Source organism: Grammomys surdaster, unplaced genomic scaffold (genome assembly GCF_004785775.1).
Source record: "Grammomys surdaster isolate TR1022 unplaced genomic scaffold, NIH_TR_1.0 233, whole genome shotgun sequence".
Taxonomy (NCBI): Eukaryota; Metazoa; Chordata; class Mammalia; order Rodentia; family Muridae; genus Grammomys; species Grammomys surdaster.
In genome coordinates, this window is record NW_021604678.1 from 7,563,314 (window position 1) to 7,579,152 (window position 15,839).

Here is a 15,839-nt window from a genome sequence, read left to right on the forward strand (position 1 = left end):
GCACACATATATATATATATATATATATATATATATATATATATATATATACACATACACACACACACACACACACACATACGTATACGTATACGTATGCGTATACGTATACATATACATATACATATACATATATATATATATATATATATGCACATATGCACCATGTGTATTATTCCTGGTGCCCATGAAGGCCCTAAGAGGGAGTCAGAGCCCCTGAACCTGGAGCTACAGGCAGTGAGTTATCAGACAGCACATAGGTGGCTGTGACCTGAATCTGTGTCCTCTGCAAGCCCAGTCAGTGCTCTCAACCACTAAGCTCTCCCTTCAGCCCCTACAGAAATCATTTTTATTTTAAAATTCCTATGAAACAAATCTTGCTGACTCAAACATCAGGTAAATATTTCTTCTCAAAAACCAAGTGAGTGACACTATGTTTGTAGGAAATTTATTAGGAGAGCCCTCCTCCTCCCCACACATATAAAGGGTAGGAGTCAGGGGTAGTTTTCCGTGTGTTACTGCTACTACTGAGGCAGCTGTGCAAGTAAACATTTACTTTAAATACCATGCTAGGTCTAAATCAATGTGGTTTCCTATTTTCTGACACAAATGAATAAAAAACATGAAGATTATGTATTAAAATGCAGGTTCTATGGGGCTGGAGAGATGGCTCAGTGGTTAAGAGCACTGGCTGCTTTTCCAAAAGACCCAGGTTCAATTCCAGGAGTTTCAAGGCAGTTCACAACTGTCTAACTCCAGCTCCAGGGGACTCAATACCCTCATATATATATATATGTGTGTGTGTGTGTGTGTGTGTGTGTGTGTGTGTATGTATATATATGTATATGTATACACACACACACACACAGACAAAACATCAATGCACATAAAATAAAAATTAGAATAGCACTTTTTTAAAAATGCAGGCTCTATATAGCTTAAAAGGAGAACCAGGAGTCCAAGGGGCAGCCTGGACTATATGAAATTCTATCTCCCAGAGAACTCAGTGGTGACTGAGGAGACAACTCAGTAGGTACAATGCTTGCATTTAAGTGTGCAGACCTAACCCAGCGCACATGTAAGAAAGCAGGTGTGGTGCAGGCACCTATGATCTCAGTGCTGGAGAGGTAGAAACATAAGATCAAGCTTAGGGCTCATGGCCAGCAAGCCTACTTAATGAGCTCTAGATCCAATTGAGATGCCCTGTCTCAAAAGGCAGCGTAGTGTAAGCACTATGGCTGGGAGTGGGGTTGGTAAAAGGCACTTGCTACCCAGCCTGAGGAACTGAGTATCATCTCCAAGACCTACATGATGGAAGGAGAGAACTACTCTCGCAAGTGGTCCTGTGACCTACACATGGACACAGTTGTTTGTGTGTGCCTTCATTCACAAACTCAAGCACACATATGCACACAAATAAAGAAATAAAATAAAATATATTCTTAAATCTCCTACAGGCACACCCAAACAGATACACACTCACATTAAGACAACTAGCATGTGCTGCCTAACTGTAATATATTTAATATGTTTACAGTACATCTTGCAATGCTAATTCTTGGTTAGAGTACAAAAGAATTATATAGACAACTTCACTAGCTTAGGTTTCTTGTTTTGAACACAATTATCACTTTGTTTAATTTTCCATGTGCAGGCTCTTGTCATAATTATAAATTATCATTAGATTTTAAATAAGTTTTAACAGCATGTGTGATTAAGTCATTAAAGCTGAAATTGCAATAAAGCATCCAGAACAAGGTAGCAGCATCCCTGGAAGAAACCTCGGACCTCAGGCTCCATGGAAAGGGATGTTCTTTTTAGTACACTACAAATGGAGGCAGATACTTACCTCTACAATATTCCATTAAGATAAGCACTTCCCATACATTATCACCAATTGAATTGACAGCACAGTCCAAATAACCAACAATATTTTTGTGGCCAGATAGCTCTTTCTGTGAAAAAGAAATAAAATCTTTAAAATTAGAAAATATAAATCTTAAACTTCTAAGAGTAACATCTGTAAGCTTAAGTAAGTCAGTTTAATAAATGTCTAAAAGCAGGAATAAGGTATGAGAACACAGTATTTCAGTCAGTGATTTTTATGGCTTCATCAAAAATTCAACACATATGTGACAGTCATTATCTAAGATGAATAACCAATGATCATTTGTTTATATGTTCAACCAGGAAAGTAACAAAAGCAATAATCTACTAAGGGCTGGTGACATGGCTCAGCCAGTGGAGGGAGACACTGATCACCAAGCCTTAGGACCTGAGTTCAATCCCCAGGACCAACGTGGCAGAAGGACAAAACCAAGCCTCCTAAGCTGCCCTGACCTCAACTCATGCTGCCCCATAGAACCACACAAAATAAACAAATAAGTCAGAACTAATCTACCAAAGTAAGTGTATAACATAGTTCTCTGAAATTCAAGAATAAAGTATTAGAATTCTCATAATATTTATCTTTAAAAAAAATAAAGGAATTGCTGGGAGGCAGAGGCAGTGGATCTCTGTGAGTTCAAAGCCAGCCTGCTTTACAGAGAGAGTTCCAGGACGGCCAAGGCTACACAGAGAAACACTGTCTTGAAAACCAAATGAAATACAACGTAAAATAAAAATAAAATAAAGGAATTAAGCTCTAATATTAATGAACTAGTTCCAAAGGTTTTCCTAAACATTATAATTTATGTAGAACTCTTCCATGAAATCACGGGTCCATGTACTTTTCACTAAAACTAAAAGAGGAACAAGTGGCCATAAAAACATTTGTGAAAAAGAACTCATAGACTATAGATACTACTAGTGCTGTGCTCACGTAAATAACAAAACGGAAAGTCTGGCAATGTTTCCTCCTAGTACACAGTCAGCAGCAGCATACTGAGGCTACGAAGAGGGCTGGAGACCACTCAGGTTCAGTGCTGCTTACCATGGATGAACATCCTACAGCTACATCAGTAATGCTATACCAAGTTTCCACTGTGCAAAATAGTTTAGTCAGAACTACTATATGCAAAACAGATGAACTCAGTGGGCGGCGGGTGGTCAAGCAACAGTTGAAGACACTAGTGCAAAGGCATGATCTCCCCACAATGCCTTGTTTAAAGGCAAAGACTTGACTGGAGCTGCTGCTAGTACCCTCTCCATGTCTCAGAAGTGGGCTAACCCTACTGAGTAAAGGAGCATGGCTCAGTTAGAGAATCTCTTAAGCATCACCTGTCAATAAAAAGCCTACAGCAGATGAGCTGAGGCAGGAGACAGATGGAGGGACACTGGCAGGAGGAGAGGGGAGGCAGGGAAACAATGAGACGCATGGAGATCTGCCTGGGAAAGCTGAGGAGATGGACATAAACCAGCAAGCAGCTGAACTCAGGGCAAAAGAAAGGTGCAAATCCGGGCTGGAATGCCACGGAAAAACAGATCTATACAGATCAGTGCATTATCAAGACACAAGTTAGGGAACTCAATCTAGGCTTCCTCATTCATTATCTTGAAGCAATTCTTTCTCAACCTGCTTGCTATTATCTTTAAAATGTCTCAAAACCTAATTGTCTCGAAACTACTAAGAGACAGAAACAATCGGAACTTAAAATTCCAGATCACATAAATACACTTATTTGTAAGTGTTGATAAAGAGGTTGATATAAAGAAGGAAATCCCCTTAGAGTGAGATATGTGGGACTGGCATTAACTACGGCTGTCTGTCAGTGAGGACTGCTGGGAAGAACATAAGCGGTTCAGTTGGTACACTAAGTCAGGCTGCTCGTCAAACATTTACAGAAGAACTGAGGCATATAAGCCAAGGCGAGAAACTACTCACAGACATGAATGCACATGTGCACAGCAGCAGCAGCAGCAGCTAGTCACACACGTGCACACAGCAGCAGCTAGTCACACACATGCACACAGCAGCAGCAGCTAGTCACACACATGCACACTGCAGCAGCAGCTAGTCACACACATGCACACAGCAGCAGCAGCAGCTAGTCACACACATGCACACAGCAGCAGCAGCCAGTCACACACATGCACACAGCAGCAGCAGCAGCTAGTCACACACATGCACACAGCACCAGCAGCAGCTAGTCACACACATGCACACAGCACCAGCAGCAGCTAGTCACACACATGCACACAGCAGCTGCAGCCAGTCACACACATGCACACAGCAGCAGCAGCTAGTCACACACATGCACACAGCAGCAGCAGCAGCTAGTCACACACATGCACACAGCAGCAGCAGCCAGTCACAGCAGTTAAAACACTATGAGCAGCTCAGATGCCTATCAGCTTTTCTATACATCCAAATAAACTGGGATGTTGACAGAATATCATGTGGTGACAGAAAGGAAATGAAGTACCGAGGAACATGACAATGTCTACGAACCTCACAGGCACTGAGGCAAGAAAAAAGAAAATCCATTGTACAGCCCCAGTTATCAGAAATATTCAGAGCAGAAGTCCCACGCAGACAGGGTGCTCTCTCTAGGGGCTGCATGAAGGGACCATGAAATGCACAGGAAAGGGGGCAGGGCTTTTCTTTTAGGGGTGATGAAAAGGTGTTGAAGCTACGGAGGTAGTGATTATACTGTACTATGAATGTGCTAAATCAGTTAATTTTCTAGTACCAGAATTCGAGCTTAAGAGAATTCACACGTGTGCAGGTGTATGCAGATAAGAACTGAGGAGGAGAGGGAAGAGAAGTGTGAACCAGAAGGCCCCAAGAACACTGAGATTCTTACTAGTCTACTAAAATATTTTTACTGTACAGGTATTTGGTAAGAGCTTCCCTTAATGACTGACAACTGGCTCCACACTGCAAAATTTACAGGAAAAACCAGGTAACAGCAGGATTGTTGAAAGAAAATGAAAAGCACAAATTGTTGTCTGTGAGTATAAGCACAAGATGAATGCAGAAAGTGTGGACAGCGAATACAGCCACCACCTTAAGGATGAGCATGAGAAAAACATGTCTGCATGAGACAAACAGCACCTAGACCAGCTGAGCAGGAAAGCAGAGGCGACTCATGGGATCTGGAAGACTGTATTTCTTACAGTGTCGGGTAGGTGAACTTGTGTATTACGTAATTCTGTAAAGTGTTTTATCCTCCCAGTACCACACAATTACTGTGAGTTTGAAAAGGCGAGGCAGGCACCCTGCCTGCTGCACACCCACACTGGGCAGTCTAGGAAAGGGTGACCTAGGCATTTAGGCTCACGTGTGACCAGCCACAATCAACTGCCAATTCCCACAGAACAGTTTTAACTGAATGACCTTTCAGGCTTTTCAAGTATATATAAAAAAACCAAAAGAAAAGGATTGTGACAGAATTTTCCCCTAATGAATAAGGATTTCAGGGGACCAATCACTGGGTTGAGGAGTAGGCGGGACTTACAGATCGGAGAGAGGAAGAGGGGAAGGAAGAAAGAGATATGATATGGGAGATATTTTGGAGGCCAAAATGTAGCTAACAAGATGCCCTGGTTTAGATGGCAGATTCCCCAGGATTTGCCATCAAAGGATTTATATTTAATATGGCTTACAAAATTAGGATGCTTGAGTTACCTGTTGATTCTGAACTAAATTTCACGGGGCGACTCAACTGGGTTCCAGAGAGATAGGTATGGAGGCAAAGCGTGGGTTTATAAGAAGTGCACCCTAAAAGGCCATGGGAATTTGGAAGCGTAGGGCTGGCGTGGCAGTGAGCCTCCAGTGAGAACTTAGTAAACTGGGTGGAGAGATTGTGGAGCGCTGGGTCAGACTCCAGAATTGCTTTTTTAATATTTCATGCTACAAAGGCTCCTAATTTCTAAAACAAAATTTTCTCACTTACCATAATTGTGATTTCCCTTTTACAAATGTTGAGGTCAGATGTGTTATTGACAAACATTCGCTTCAGTGCGCATCGGATTCCACTGTGAGTCCGCACCAGGAAAACAGTGGAGAATCCACCTATGAGAGGAAGCACCAATTAACTTAAAACAATCAGAAACTACCTTCAAAATTCTATACTATAATTTTAGTGGGCATGGTGACACATGCCTTTAATTCCAGCACTTGAGATGTAGAGACAAACGGATCTCTTGTCAGTTCAAGGCCAGACTGGACTACAAAGTGAGTTCAAGGGCATGAGCTACATAGTGAAAAAATTTGTTTTTAAATCACACACACACACACAATCATTTTGGAGCTAAATAACAGAAGGAAATAATCAAAGACTACATTCAAGACACACATAAGTACAGTAAGCAGCTTAATGATTGAGAGCCAATTGACCTCCTGCATCAATGAGGACAGTACTCACAGAGCCAGGTGCTTCTCAAATGAATCTGCTTCTCTTCAAAGGGCAAAAGACTAACACTCACTTTTCCACAGATACCTGTGACTCAGGATACACAAATGTCCTCACATAACTTGTTGCAATACTAATTATCACCCACCCATCTTGATGACAAGGCACGTCTGCTATTTAACACTCAATATAGCTAAGAGAAACAGTTGGCCTCTCCTACAACTGCAGGTATGAGCTTACTGTATCCTATGTCAATCTGGGATCTAATTTGCTTATCAGCAACTGACTTTAGGGCTGGGTTCTCACCAGCTCTAACTCATGGGTACAAGGTAGAGTCCACTGAGATGGCAGGGAATAACTTCCTGCCCAAATGACAGTGTGTGATGGAGAAGGCCCCCGCTCCTCCTCTTTCCTGCCTCACTGTAAAATGATGCTTACACTTGATGCAGATTATCTTTAACAATGATAATTGAAAAGAAAATGGCTCAGGACAGGTGGACCACTGAATTAGCCAATCTCCCTCCTGAACTCAAGTAAGATAGTAAATGCCTTCTTTACCTACACCAGTTACTGAGACACTCTCTTTACTGCATCTGACAAAGTTCTTCATTTGAAGTACATAGATAGTGCTATTAAAAATCAATTATTTTATCAAATCTAAGATAAGAGTCTCACATTAATTTTTTTAAGACTCATTTCTGGTATGGAACATTCTGTAACATGTTTTTCTTATAGGCATGTCAATTTTGTTAATACTATAAAGGCATGATTGTTAAACTTGTGCTATCGTCGGAAAATGTAAGATATAGACCTCACAGGAGAATAAGTGTACACTGGAGGAAGTATGTGTGACAATGAAAGTGACTGCTGTCTTTATTAACCCAGAGTACCCTCCCTTCACAGGTCTACACTCCAGAGAACAGCGTCCCTCTCTCAGAGCTCTTATGTGAAACAACTGCGTGTGACACTGAAATGAGGCATTCCCGCCACTGTCCCCACCTTCTGCTATATGCAGGCATGCACACACGCACACTCACACACTCACACTCACACACACACACACAAAACACACACACACAAAATGAGATCATACAATGAAATGATGGTAAGCTTTGGTAGATAATTCTACCTAGGTTTTAGAAGCTATTATACAAATACATGTGATTTTTGTTTGTTTGTTTGTTCTAATGAGTATTCCATGCATGTATGAGCGAGTTCTCCATTGGTAGTAGAAAGTACCATGGTGAATACTCCAAGTTGCTCACATATGCTGCAGTGAGAACAGAGGCTGGTTAAAAAGCAGAGTTGCAGAGGCAGCATCTGACACACTGAAGTAGTGAGTTGAGTGTGATATAATCAAGGTGGACAGGTGAGAAGTAACCAGGGCTCTGGGCCACTGACAGCTGGTCAAGTGGCCACCACAAATCCCTAGAGGAACATAAGGCACAATGTCTGTGCTGGCTAGCTTTATGTCAAGTTGACACAAGCTACAATCATCAGAGAAGAGGAACCCTCAATTGAGAAAATGTTTCCATAAGATCAGGCTGCGGGTAAGTCTACAGGCATTTTCTTAACTAGTGACTGATGGGGGAGGGCCCAGCCCAATTGTGGGTGGTGCCATCCTTCGGCTGGTGGTCCTAGGTTCTACAAGACAGCAAAGTACACAAATCATGAGGAGCAAGCCAGTAAGCACCCCCCCCCATGGCCTCGGCAACAGCTCCTGCCTCCAAGATAACTGCTCTGCTTGTGTTCCTGTCCTGACTTCCTTCAATGAGGGATTATGTTGTGAAAACATAACTTAAACATTTTTCTCCCCAAATTGCTTTTGATCATGGTGTTTCATCACCATAGTAACCTTAACTAAGCCAGTGTCCTTCTCTTCTAAGTTCTAAGGCAGCCATCTGTAACAGACAAAATTGTAAGTAAAGACCACTTCTAACAAGAAGCTTCCAGCTAAGAGACCACCTCCAGACACGGAGCTAAACCTGGGGTAACCAAGAGAACCACAACTCCAGGCTGGTGGCTGGGAGACAGGCGACACTCCACCAAGAAGGAGCTACACGCCTCGTTACACGCATGTGAGAGCAACGAAACAGTCTAACTCACAACCCTGAGATACAGGCTGGGAACCGAAATGTTGCCCAAGAGGTAACAGCAGAAAGTCAAGGGGAGGAGCAGCACAGCCTGAGTCAGGGAAGGACAAAGGCAGCTTCAGCCAGCCCGAACTGGGCAGAGAACCCAGAAACAACGCATGGCCATCCCTGACTAGGCTAAGTGAAAGGATATGCACAGAGCATACAGCCTTCCCTCGGTTCAGTACCTGCTAGTCCAGAGACTAATCCCAACAGAGTTTGCCTCTACTTTTGTCCAGTTTTCCCACAAAAACCTTAAACAGAGCAGTTCAGTGGCCTTTTCCTTTCTTGGAGACTCCTCAATCTCTCAGGAGTCTCTGTCTTTTCTTTAGTTTCTCACTATGTCTCAGTTTCTGTGTTCTATAAACAAAGCTTGCTTCCCCTTTGCATATTCTCACCAGAGTCGGCATTTTAGTTTTCATTGGCATTAACACAACATGGAGCCACTATCTTGGGATGACCTTTGGTAACCATTGAGTGTCCAGCACCATAAGACCATAGTTCGAGCAGAACTTGGCAAAAGGTCCATCATACCAACAAGCCCTGAACCATATGTATGTAAGGTCAGCCACCTTCTACAACGACCATTAGCAGAATGATACCACACCAGCAGCAACAACACGCTGGCACCTGTCCAGCCACCCCGCAGGACTTAACCAGTAGTTATTCTGTATACCATATCATGCACATACAGTGGTTTAATCTGTCACATAACAAAAGCCATTCAGGTAACTTGTGTCTTGGGGAGTGTGTTTGTTATTTCTCATGATGTTGTATTAAATGCTCTCCTGTTGCTGTACTGCTTTCTGGGACAACTTCCTTCTGACTGATTCTAGTTTTGTTTCTTCATACTGGGAAGTGAAATCCAACACTCTTAAGGGCTGGAACTTTTGTTTCTACAGAAAAGGTTCCCAAGCTAAGTCAGTAAAAGGAAAACACACTTCAAATTCAATGCTTTCAACAACATGCTAAAAGGTGGCTGAAACGTCTAGCTACAAGCAACTGAGCCAGATTTCTTGCACCCTCAGGAGACCTCCACTGCACTGAAAGTGTTGTCAACTTGACAGGAAATGTCTCTCAATTTGCTATTTCTCTCTGAAAGTCACCAGTCCAGACCTTAAGCATCTTTACCTCAGTTTGTCAGCCTCTTCCATGGCAGGTCCTTGGAATCTCTTCCTAAGACTTTTTCTTTCCTTTCAACCAGTAGGGGAGCATTACAGAATTTCCCCTCAATGTAAAAAAAAAAAAAGTATTTTCTCCTGGTTGTTTTTTCCACTTGGTCCACAAACTGTGTTTTCAAATAAAAAGGCTGTGTACTATGTCTATGAACATCAAGGAACAGCAAGAGCAAAGACACTGGTGTTTGCCTGCATCATAAAACTGAAGAAGGAAGAGCATAAACGTTGCCTTCAGAATCACTGTGGTGTAACATGTTAGGAGTTGTGCTGTTTGCTGAACATAATAACCTAAAGCAGGGGGACAGTGGGGGAGCTGTACTGACTTTGACACCTTTAAGATGCTTGGATATCATGTTTAAACATCAGGTAGATTTAAACTTGCTCAATTATTGGTTGACCACAAACATCTTAGATAATGTCATTTCTGGACAAGATATGTTTCAGCAATATTTTGTCTAAGCAACTCCATTCAATTCTAACACATGATCCACCCATAGTTGGGAAAAGCCTCACAATACTACTCTCATTCAAATAGCAGATTATGTTCTCGACTACTGGCTTGATTACAAATTATTAAATCAAAAAGGAGTCATGGAAAAGCCAAAAATTTGGAAGTCAGTACAAGATATCAGAAACATGCAATATAGTCAGTCATACTGCATAAATACTGGCATGTTCATACAGTTAGCCTTCCTTATTTATTGCATGAATTTTAGTTCTCACCACTTGCTATTTGTACCACACAGTATAGTTGGTACTATTTATTAATAGAGCATTTCATGGCATTTTAAACACGAAGCAGGATGCAAGCAAAATGAAAAACCTTTAAATTACTAAAACTGCTCAGTCTTCCCACAAAAGAAAGGAGGAATTTCTTGAATCCCTTGTTAAAACTAACATTTGCTAATTTCTTTGACACTCTCTACCTATACTTAAGAATGTTCTGAAGAAGTTCTCATTTAAAATTAGTTACATCTATATGGTGGGCATGGGGTACTCCCTGGAATACTTTTCACCTTTCTATGTTTCTACTATTGAGCTGCACTCTTAGCCCTTGTATTCAGACCGCATTTCATTACATAGTCCAAGCTGGCCACTATCTCTGAAGTGCTGGGATTACTGGTGCAAAAACTTCTGCCCAATTCTAACAGCTCTGAGGCTCTTTGCTTAGTCCATCCTTCCCAACTTAAGCTGGGGATCAGTGCCTGGTCTACTCCTCTCCGAGTGTTTCCCCTCTTGCCACCCAATCTCACCACCAGTACTGGGAAGCAGTTTTCCTAAGACAGCCACTCCTGCTGTCTATACACTAGAGACTTTCCTCAAGGGACCATCAGTCTCTTGTAACAGAGAATGTTTACAGTAGCCTAGCAACCTTCAGATCCAGCATCCCAACACATGAAACACTGCATGTTTATCAAAGACTTGGCCATGGGTGATGATTCCTATGAAATGTATCCAGAGAAATAAGAAAGGGGGAAGGGAGGATAACCTCCCACGTGATCGTTAGTCTATATTTTTTATCTATTATTGTATATTTTATCAGCAAAATAGAGGAAGGATTCGACTATCAGCAACTCCTAGCTTCAACCATCGCCAAAGAAAAATTATGTGACTTTGAAGCTGTGTTCAAGATAAGTAGGAAAGGCACATGCGTATGTCTGTGTGATCTGAGGCACAGGAAAGTTCTTCCTCCCATTGACCGCTTATCTCTGGTACAACAGAGCCCTAGGTTAAGTCAGCAAATCCAAGGCTTTCTCCTAAAAGTGCAGCTCTTTCTAACGAGGAATGATTACCAACTTACATTCTTACCAAAGCTATTGTTATCAGTAAGGAGAATGAATCAGAATTGAGGGGGAAGACATATTTTATTTCATTCCTGTAACATCACAAAGCATTTAACGTATTTTCACTTTATAGCTAAGAAAGAGACCAAAGGAGGCAGACAGCTAGTCTCACAAGACAGAGCCGTGTCTTTTACTCCCCTATAAATCTCAGGTTTCAGCCCATACCTACCCATGTAAGTATATGCCAAACAAAATGTATACTTATGAACAAAAGGATCTAGAAATAACAGAACTGAAGAACAAGACAAATGAAATCAAAAAAGAGCAATGCAAATTTTAAGAAAATTTGACTTAATAAGCATAATAGCTTATGTATAAAAGACAAACCATGTTTAAATTGGATGTTGTAAAGCCTTTTAAAAAGAAAAAAGCAATGGTGACCAGGTGTCCCTGTAATCCCAACAATTTGAGAAATAAAAGCAAGTGGACCAAGCACTTGGTCATCCTCAGCAGCAGAATTAGTTCAAGGCCAGCAGAGCCACAAGAAATTCTATCTCAAAACACACACAAAAACATCCTGTGTAACAAGGAACTATGAACAATGAGTATATACAATGAACCACTTCAAATTAAAATAATATATGAAAGTTTCTTAAGCTGTAATGCTTTGGACTGCAATCAGGTTTTTAAGCTGTAATGCTTCAAACAGAAATCAGATTATTCAATCTCTCTGAAATTTTATAACTAACTAGAGACCGTTGTTCTCATCGGCCTGCAGGTGAATCCTTTCCCCAGGGCGCACACCATCAGTTCATCTTGGGCACTTCCACTTCCTACAAGTTCAGTGTGCTGTCCATCTAGGCCTAAGCTGTGTGTGCTGCAGGCATCTGAGCCTGTGATCCTCACAAATGTACTAACACAAATTCACCAGGCACAGTATTTACCTGGGTAAATTTGAGATCTCTCTTCTCTAACGGATTCTACTATAAAAAACAAGGACTGTGTACACCTCAATTACTATAATGCTAGAATGCTAGCAATGTCAATCATCTTGACTGACACCCAAATTATCTGTGGATGAATAACTTAATCAATCGAATTAGCTAGGAAGTCATTCTGGTTAATCTCTGAGTCCTCGTTCCTTGATGTTAACTATATTCCAATGGAGAATACAAGTTCTAAAAACTGAACACAAGTTCATTAACACAGACCATGGTTAACATTAATATAATAAGCTACAGCTTTCTGGCTCCTCCCTAGAAAAACTACTTTCAATTTGACACTTTATTGTCAATATTATTTCAAATACAAAAAGTGTTTCTCTTCATTCTGGAAGCAAAGATTGCCCTCAATGGTCAAAATGAAGTAAGTTAGCATACTTCGTGGGAATTTTTTGAGGCCACTTAATATGCTTTCGCGTAATTATCACATTTAACTTTTAAACTCTGTTCAGGATTAACTTCACTGTTCTGCTTTTTTACAATAAAAGTTAGAAGCAATCTTATTCAATCACTACAAAAGTGTAGCTAGATAGTAAGAATAAGCTCAGTCTACAAAACAGCAGGTGGCTGCAGTCAGCAGTGCTTATGATAGACTTCAGGATACTGTGTAAAATAGAGGACTTAGAATATTCTCAACACAAAGAAATGGCAAATAAGTTGATGGATTTCATAACTTCACACTATACACATGTATCAAAATATCACACTGTACCAAATAAATACATCACAAATTTTTTAAAAGCCAGATATACTGGCACACATCAGTAATTCCAGCAATAAGGTGGTAGCAGCCAGCCCGGACTAAATAAGATGCTGTCTCAAAATTCAAGGAACTTTAGAGATGTAGATCAATAGTAGAATAGGTTAAGGCCCTAGGCTCAATCTCCAGTTCTATAAATAAATGCATAGAAATCTTAAAAGAGAAGTCATAAAATATGCACTGAAAACTCATGACCATCAATAAAACTAGAATTTAAAGTTACATAAAAGTATACAGTTTACATGCCATTTCCTATTTTTTACACCAGTATGAGCTCAAGGGATAAGCAAGTAAGAAAGGGGAGAAAGGGTGTGTTCCTTAATCTCAAGGGATACATTTGTATGTTCAACAGCTGACATCCTCATCCAAGTGATTTCATTCACTGCTCTCAAAATTGGAGCACCTGTCCGGCTCTGACTTGTTGTCTGAGCCCTTTCACGTGCATGGTTCCGACCTGTCCGGCTCTGACTTGTTATCTGAGTCCTTTCACTTGCATGGTTGCGACCTGTCCAGCTCTGACTTGTTGTCTGAGCCCTTTCACTTGCATGGTTGCGGTCCTTCACAGTTGGGGCATTCTCTGTGGATCTTCATCTCTTAGGCCTTTATGTTCCACCCTCAGAATACAGCATGAGTCCATTTCCCAAAATTCTCACTGCCCGAGTCAAAATCACCTTTATGAAAGTGACATCACAGTCTCCAGCCAGGTGGTTTTCCTGCTTCTGATATTTATGTTCATTTGATTTTCCACACATTGGCCGATATTAAAATCTGGGCCCAATGTGTCACTTCTGCGTTCACAACCCTCCTGTGGCTCCCATTTCACTAAAGTCAGAAAAACGTGGGAAAGGATTTTATCTTCTCCGAGACAGAAGACTACAGTTTGTGGCTCTTCCTCTGCTCTAACCTCTCCCCGCTCCCACCCCCTTCAACCCACACTCCCCTCCATGTCAGCGACTTCACACTTAGTTTGTTCTACCTGGAATGCACTCACCTGAGACTGCTCTCCCTTTCTTCCATCTTTACTCAGCTCCTATCTCCCTTTTCGGGCACCTAGATTTAATGTTTGAAGTCTCCATAACAGACTCTCCATCACAGTTTTCCAGGGACCATCAAGCCCTACGTTATTTCTTTTCTCTTCTGAGGCCTTACTGCTGTCTTCTGGGAAGTACTCAGTTTACTTGTCTTGTTTCCATCACTGTGTAGCACTTAAGTCATGAGTAATTCAATGACTTGCTTCTGGCTAACTGTGTTCCACCTGCTGTATCACTGGCTTGACACACTACGAGCGTTTATGATGTACATGTTGTATGACTACGTTATATGGATGTTTCAGTCTGAAATAGTGTTCCAGCAGTGTAGTAGTCTAGGAGTCTGAGAAACAAAGACGACCTGCAACCAGGTAAGAAGCAGTGATTTTCAGTTCACAGACCTGATGAAACAGAAAAGCGTTCCCTGGCAGAGGTGACATGGAGTGTAACCTGGTCTGTCATCCCCTGTCCTCTGCAGCTGTTTGTCTTCTGAGGTAAAATAATGTTTCTGTTTTTCATGCTCACATGTGCAAGGGCTGTTTTCTGCACACTGCTTGACTCCTTCTTCACCACTCTGCTCTCCTGCCCCCCTCCACTCTACAGCCCTGCTCACCTGCAGTCCACCCTCCACTCCACAGCCCTGCTCACCTGCCCCCTCCACTCCACAGCCCTGCTCACCTGCCCTCCACCACTCCACAGCCCTGCTGACCTGCCCTCCACCACTCCACAGCCCTGCTCACCTGCCCTCCACCACTCCACAGCCCTGCTCACCTGCCCCCCTCCACTCCACAGCCCTGCTCACCTGCCCCCTCCACTCCACAGCCCTGCTCACCTGCAGTCCACCCTCCACTCCACAGCCCTGCTCACCTGCTGTCCACCCAGAGTGATCTGTTCCATGGGACATGGCACTACACACATATAAGTCTAGCACTTGGGAGGCAGAAGCAGAAGACCAGCTTGGTCTTCCAGTTCAAGACCAGCTTGGTCTGTACAGCAAGTTCAAGGTTACACACAATTGAGACCCTATCTCAAAAAACAAAAATAAAAATACTGATTTACAAAGCAGTAAGTTTACTCTCTTCCTTACAGAATGAAGAAAAGTAGAGGAAAATAAAACCCTGGACAATAGCATGCAGCTGAGAGCAGCATCCTGTTCTCTCAGGAGGGACAAGGCTGAAGAATGAAGAGCATCCTAGCATCTCACGTCTGGCACTGCAGACTCTGCTAACTAGTGGTGAAACAAAAAGCATGTCATTTCAAATTATGTGGAACAAGAGACCAAACAAAGCAGGGAAGACTGAGACAACCACCAGGGAGCACTGCTGGGAGTGACAGCCAGGAGCACTACTGAGGATGACAGCCAGGGAGTACTGCTGGGAGTGACAACCAAGAAGTACTGGTGGGAGTGACAGTCAGGGAGCACTGCTGAGAGTGACAGCCAGGGAGTACTGCTGGGAGTGACAACCAGGGAGTACTTGTGGGAGTGATAGTCAGGGAGCACTGCTGGGAGTGACAACCAGGGAACGACAACCAGGGAGCACTTGTGGGAATGACAGTCAGGGAACACTGCTGGGACAGCCAGGGAGTACCGCTGGGAGTGACAGCCAGGGAGTACTGCTGGGAGTGACAGCCAGGGAGCACTAGTGGGAGTGACAGCCAG

The 15,839-nt window shown here is 42.3% G+C and overlaps 1 protein-coding gene across 3 annotated transcripts in view; it reads right to left on the minus strand.

The window, feature by feature from the left end:
• Bmp2k (BMP2 inducible kinase) overlaps positions 1-15,839 on the minus strand; it is a 106,227-nt gene that overhangs the window by 69,662 nt on the left and 20,726 nt on the right. For all 3 annotated transcript variants that reach the window (XM_028773635.1, XM_028773637.1, XM_028773636.1), the window contains exons 2-3: positions 5,838-5,956; positions 1,850-1,955 (exon numbers count right to left, since the gene is read on the minus strand). In XM_028773635.1, the coding sequence (XP_028629468.1) occupies positions 1,850-1,955; positions 5,838-5,956 (225 nt within the window). The remainder of the gene's footprint in view (positions 1-1,849; positions 1,956-5,837; positions 5,957-15,839) is intronic.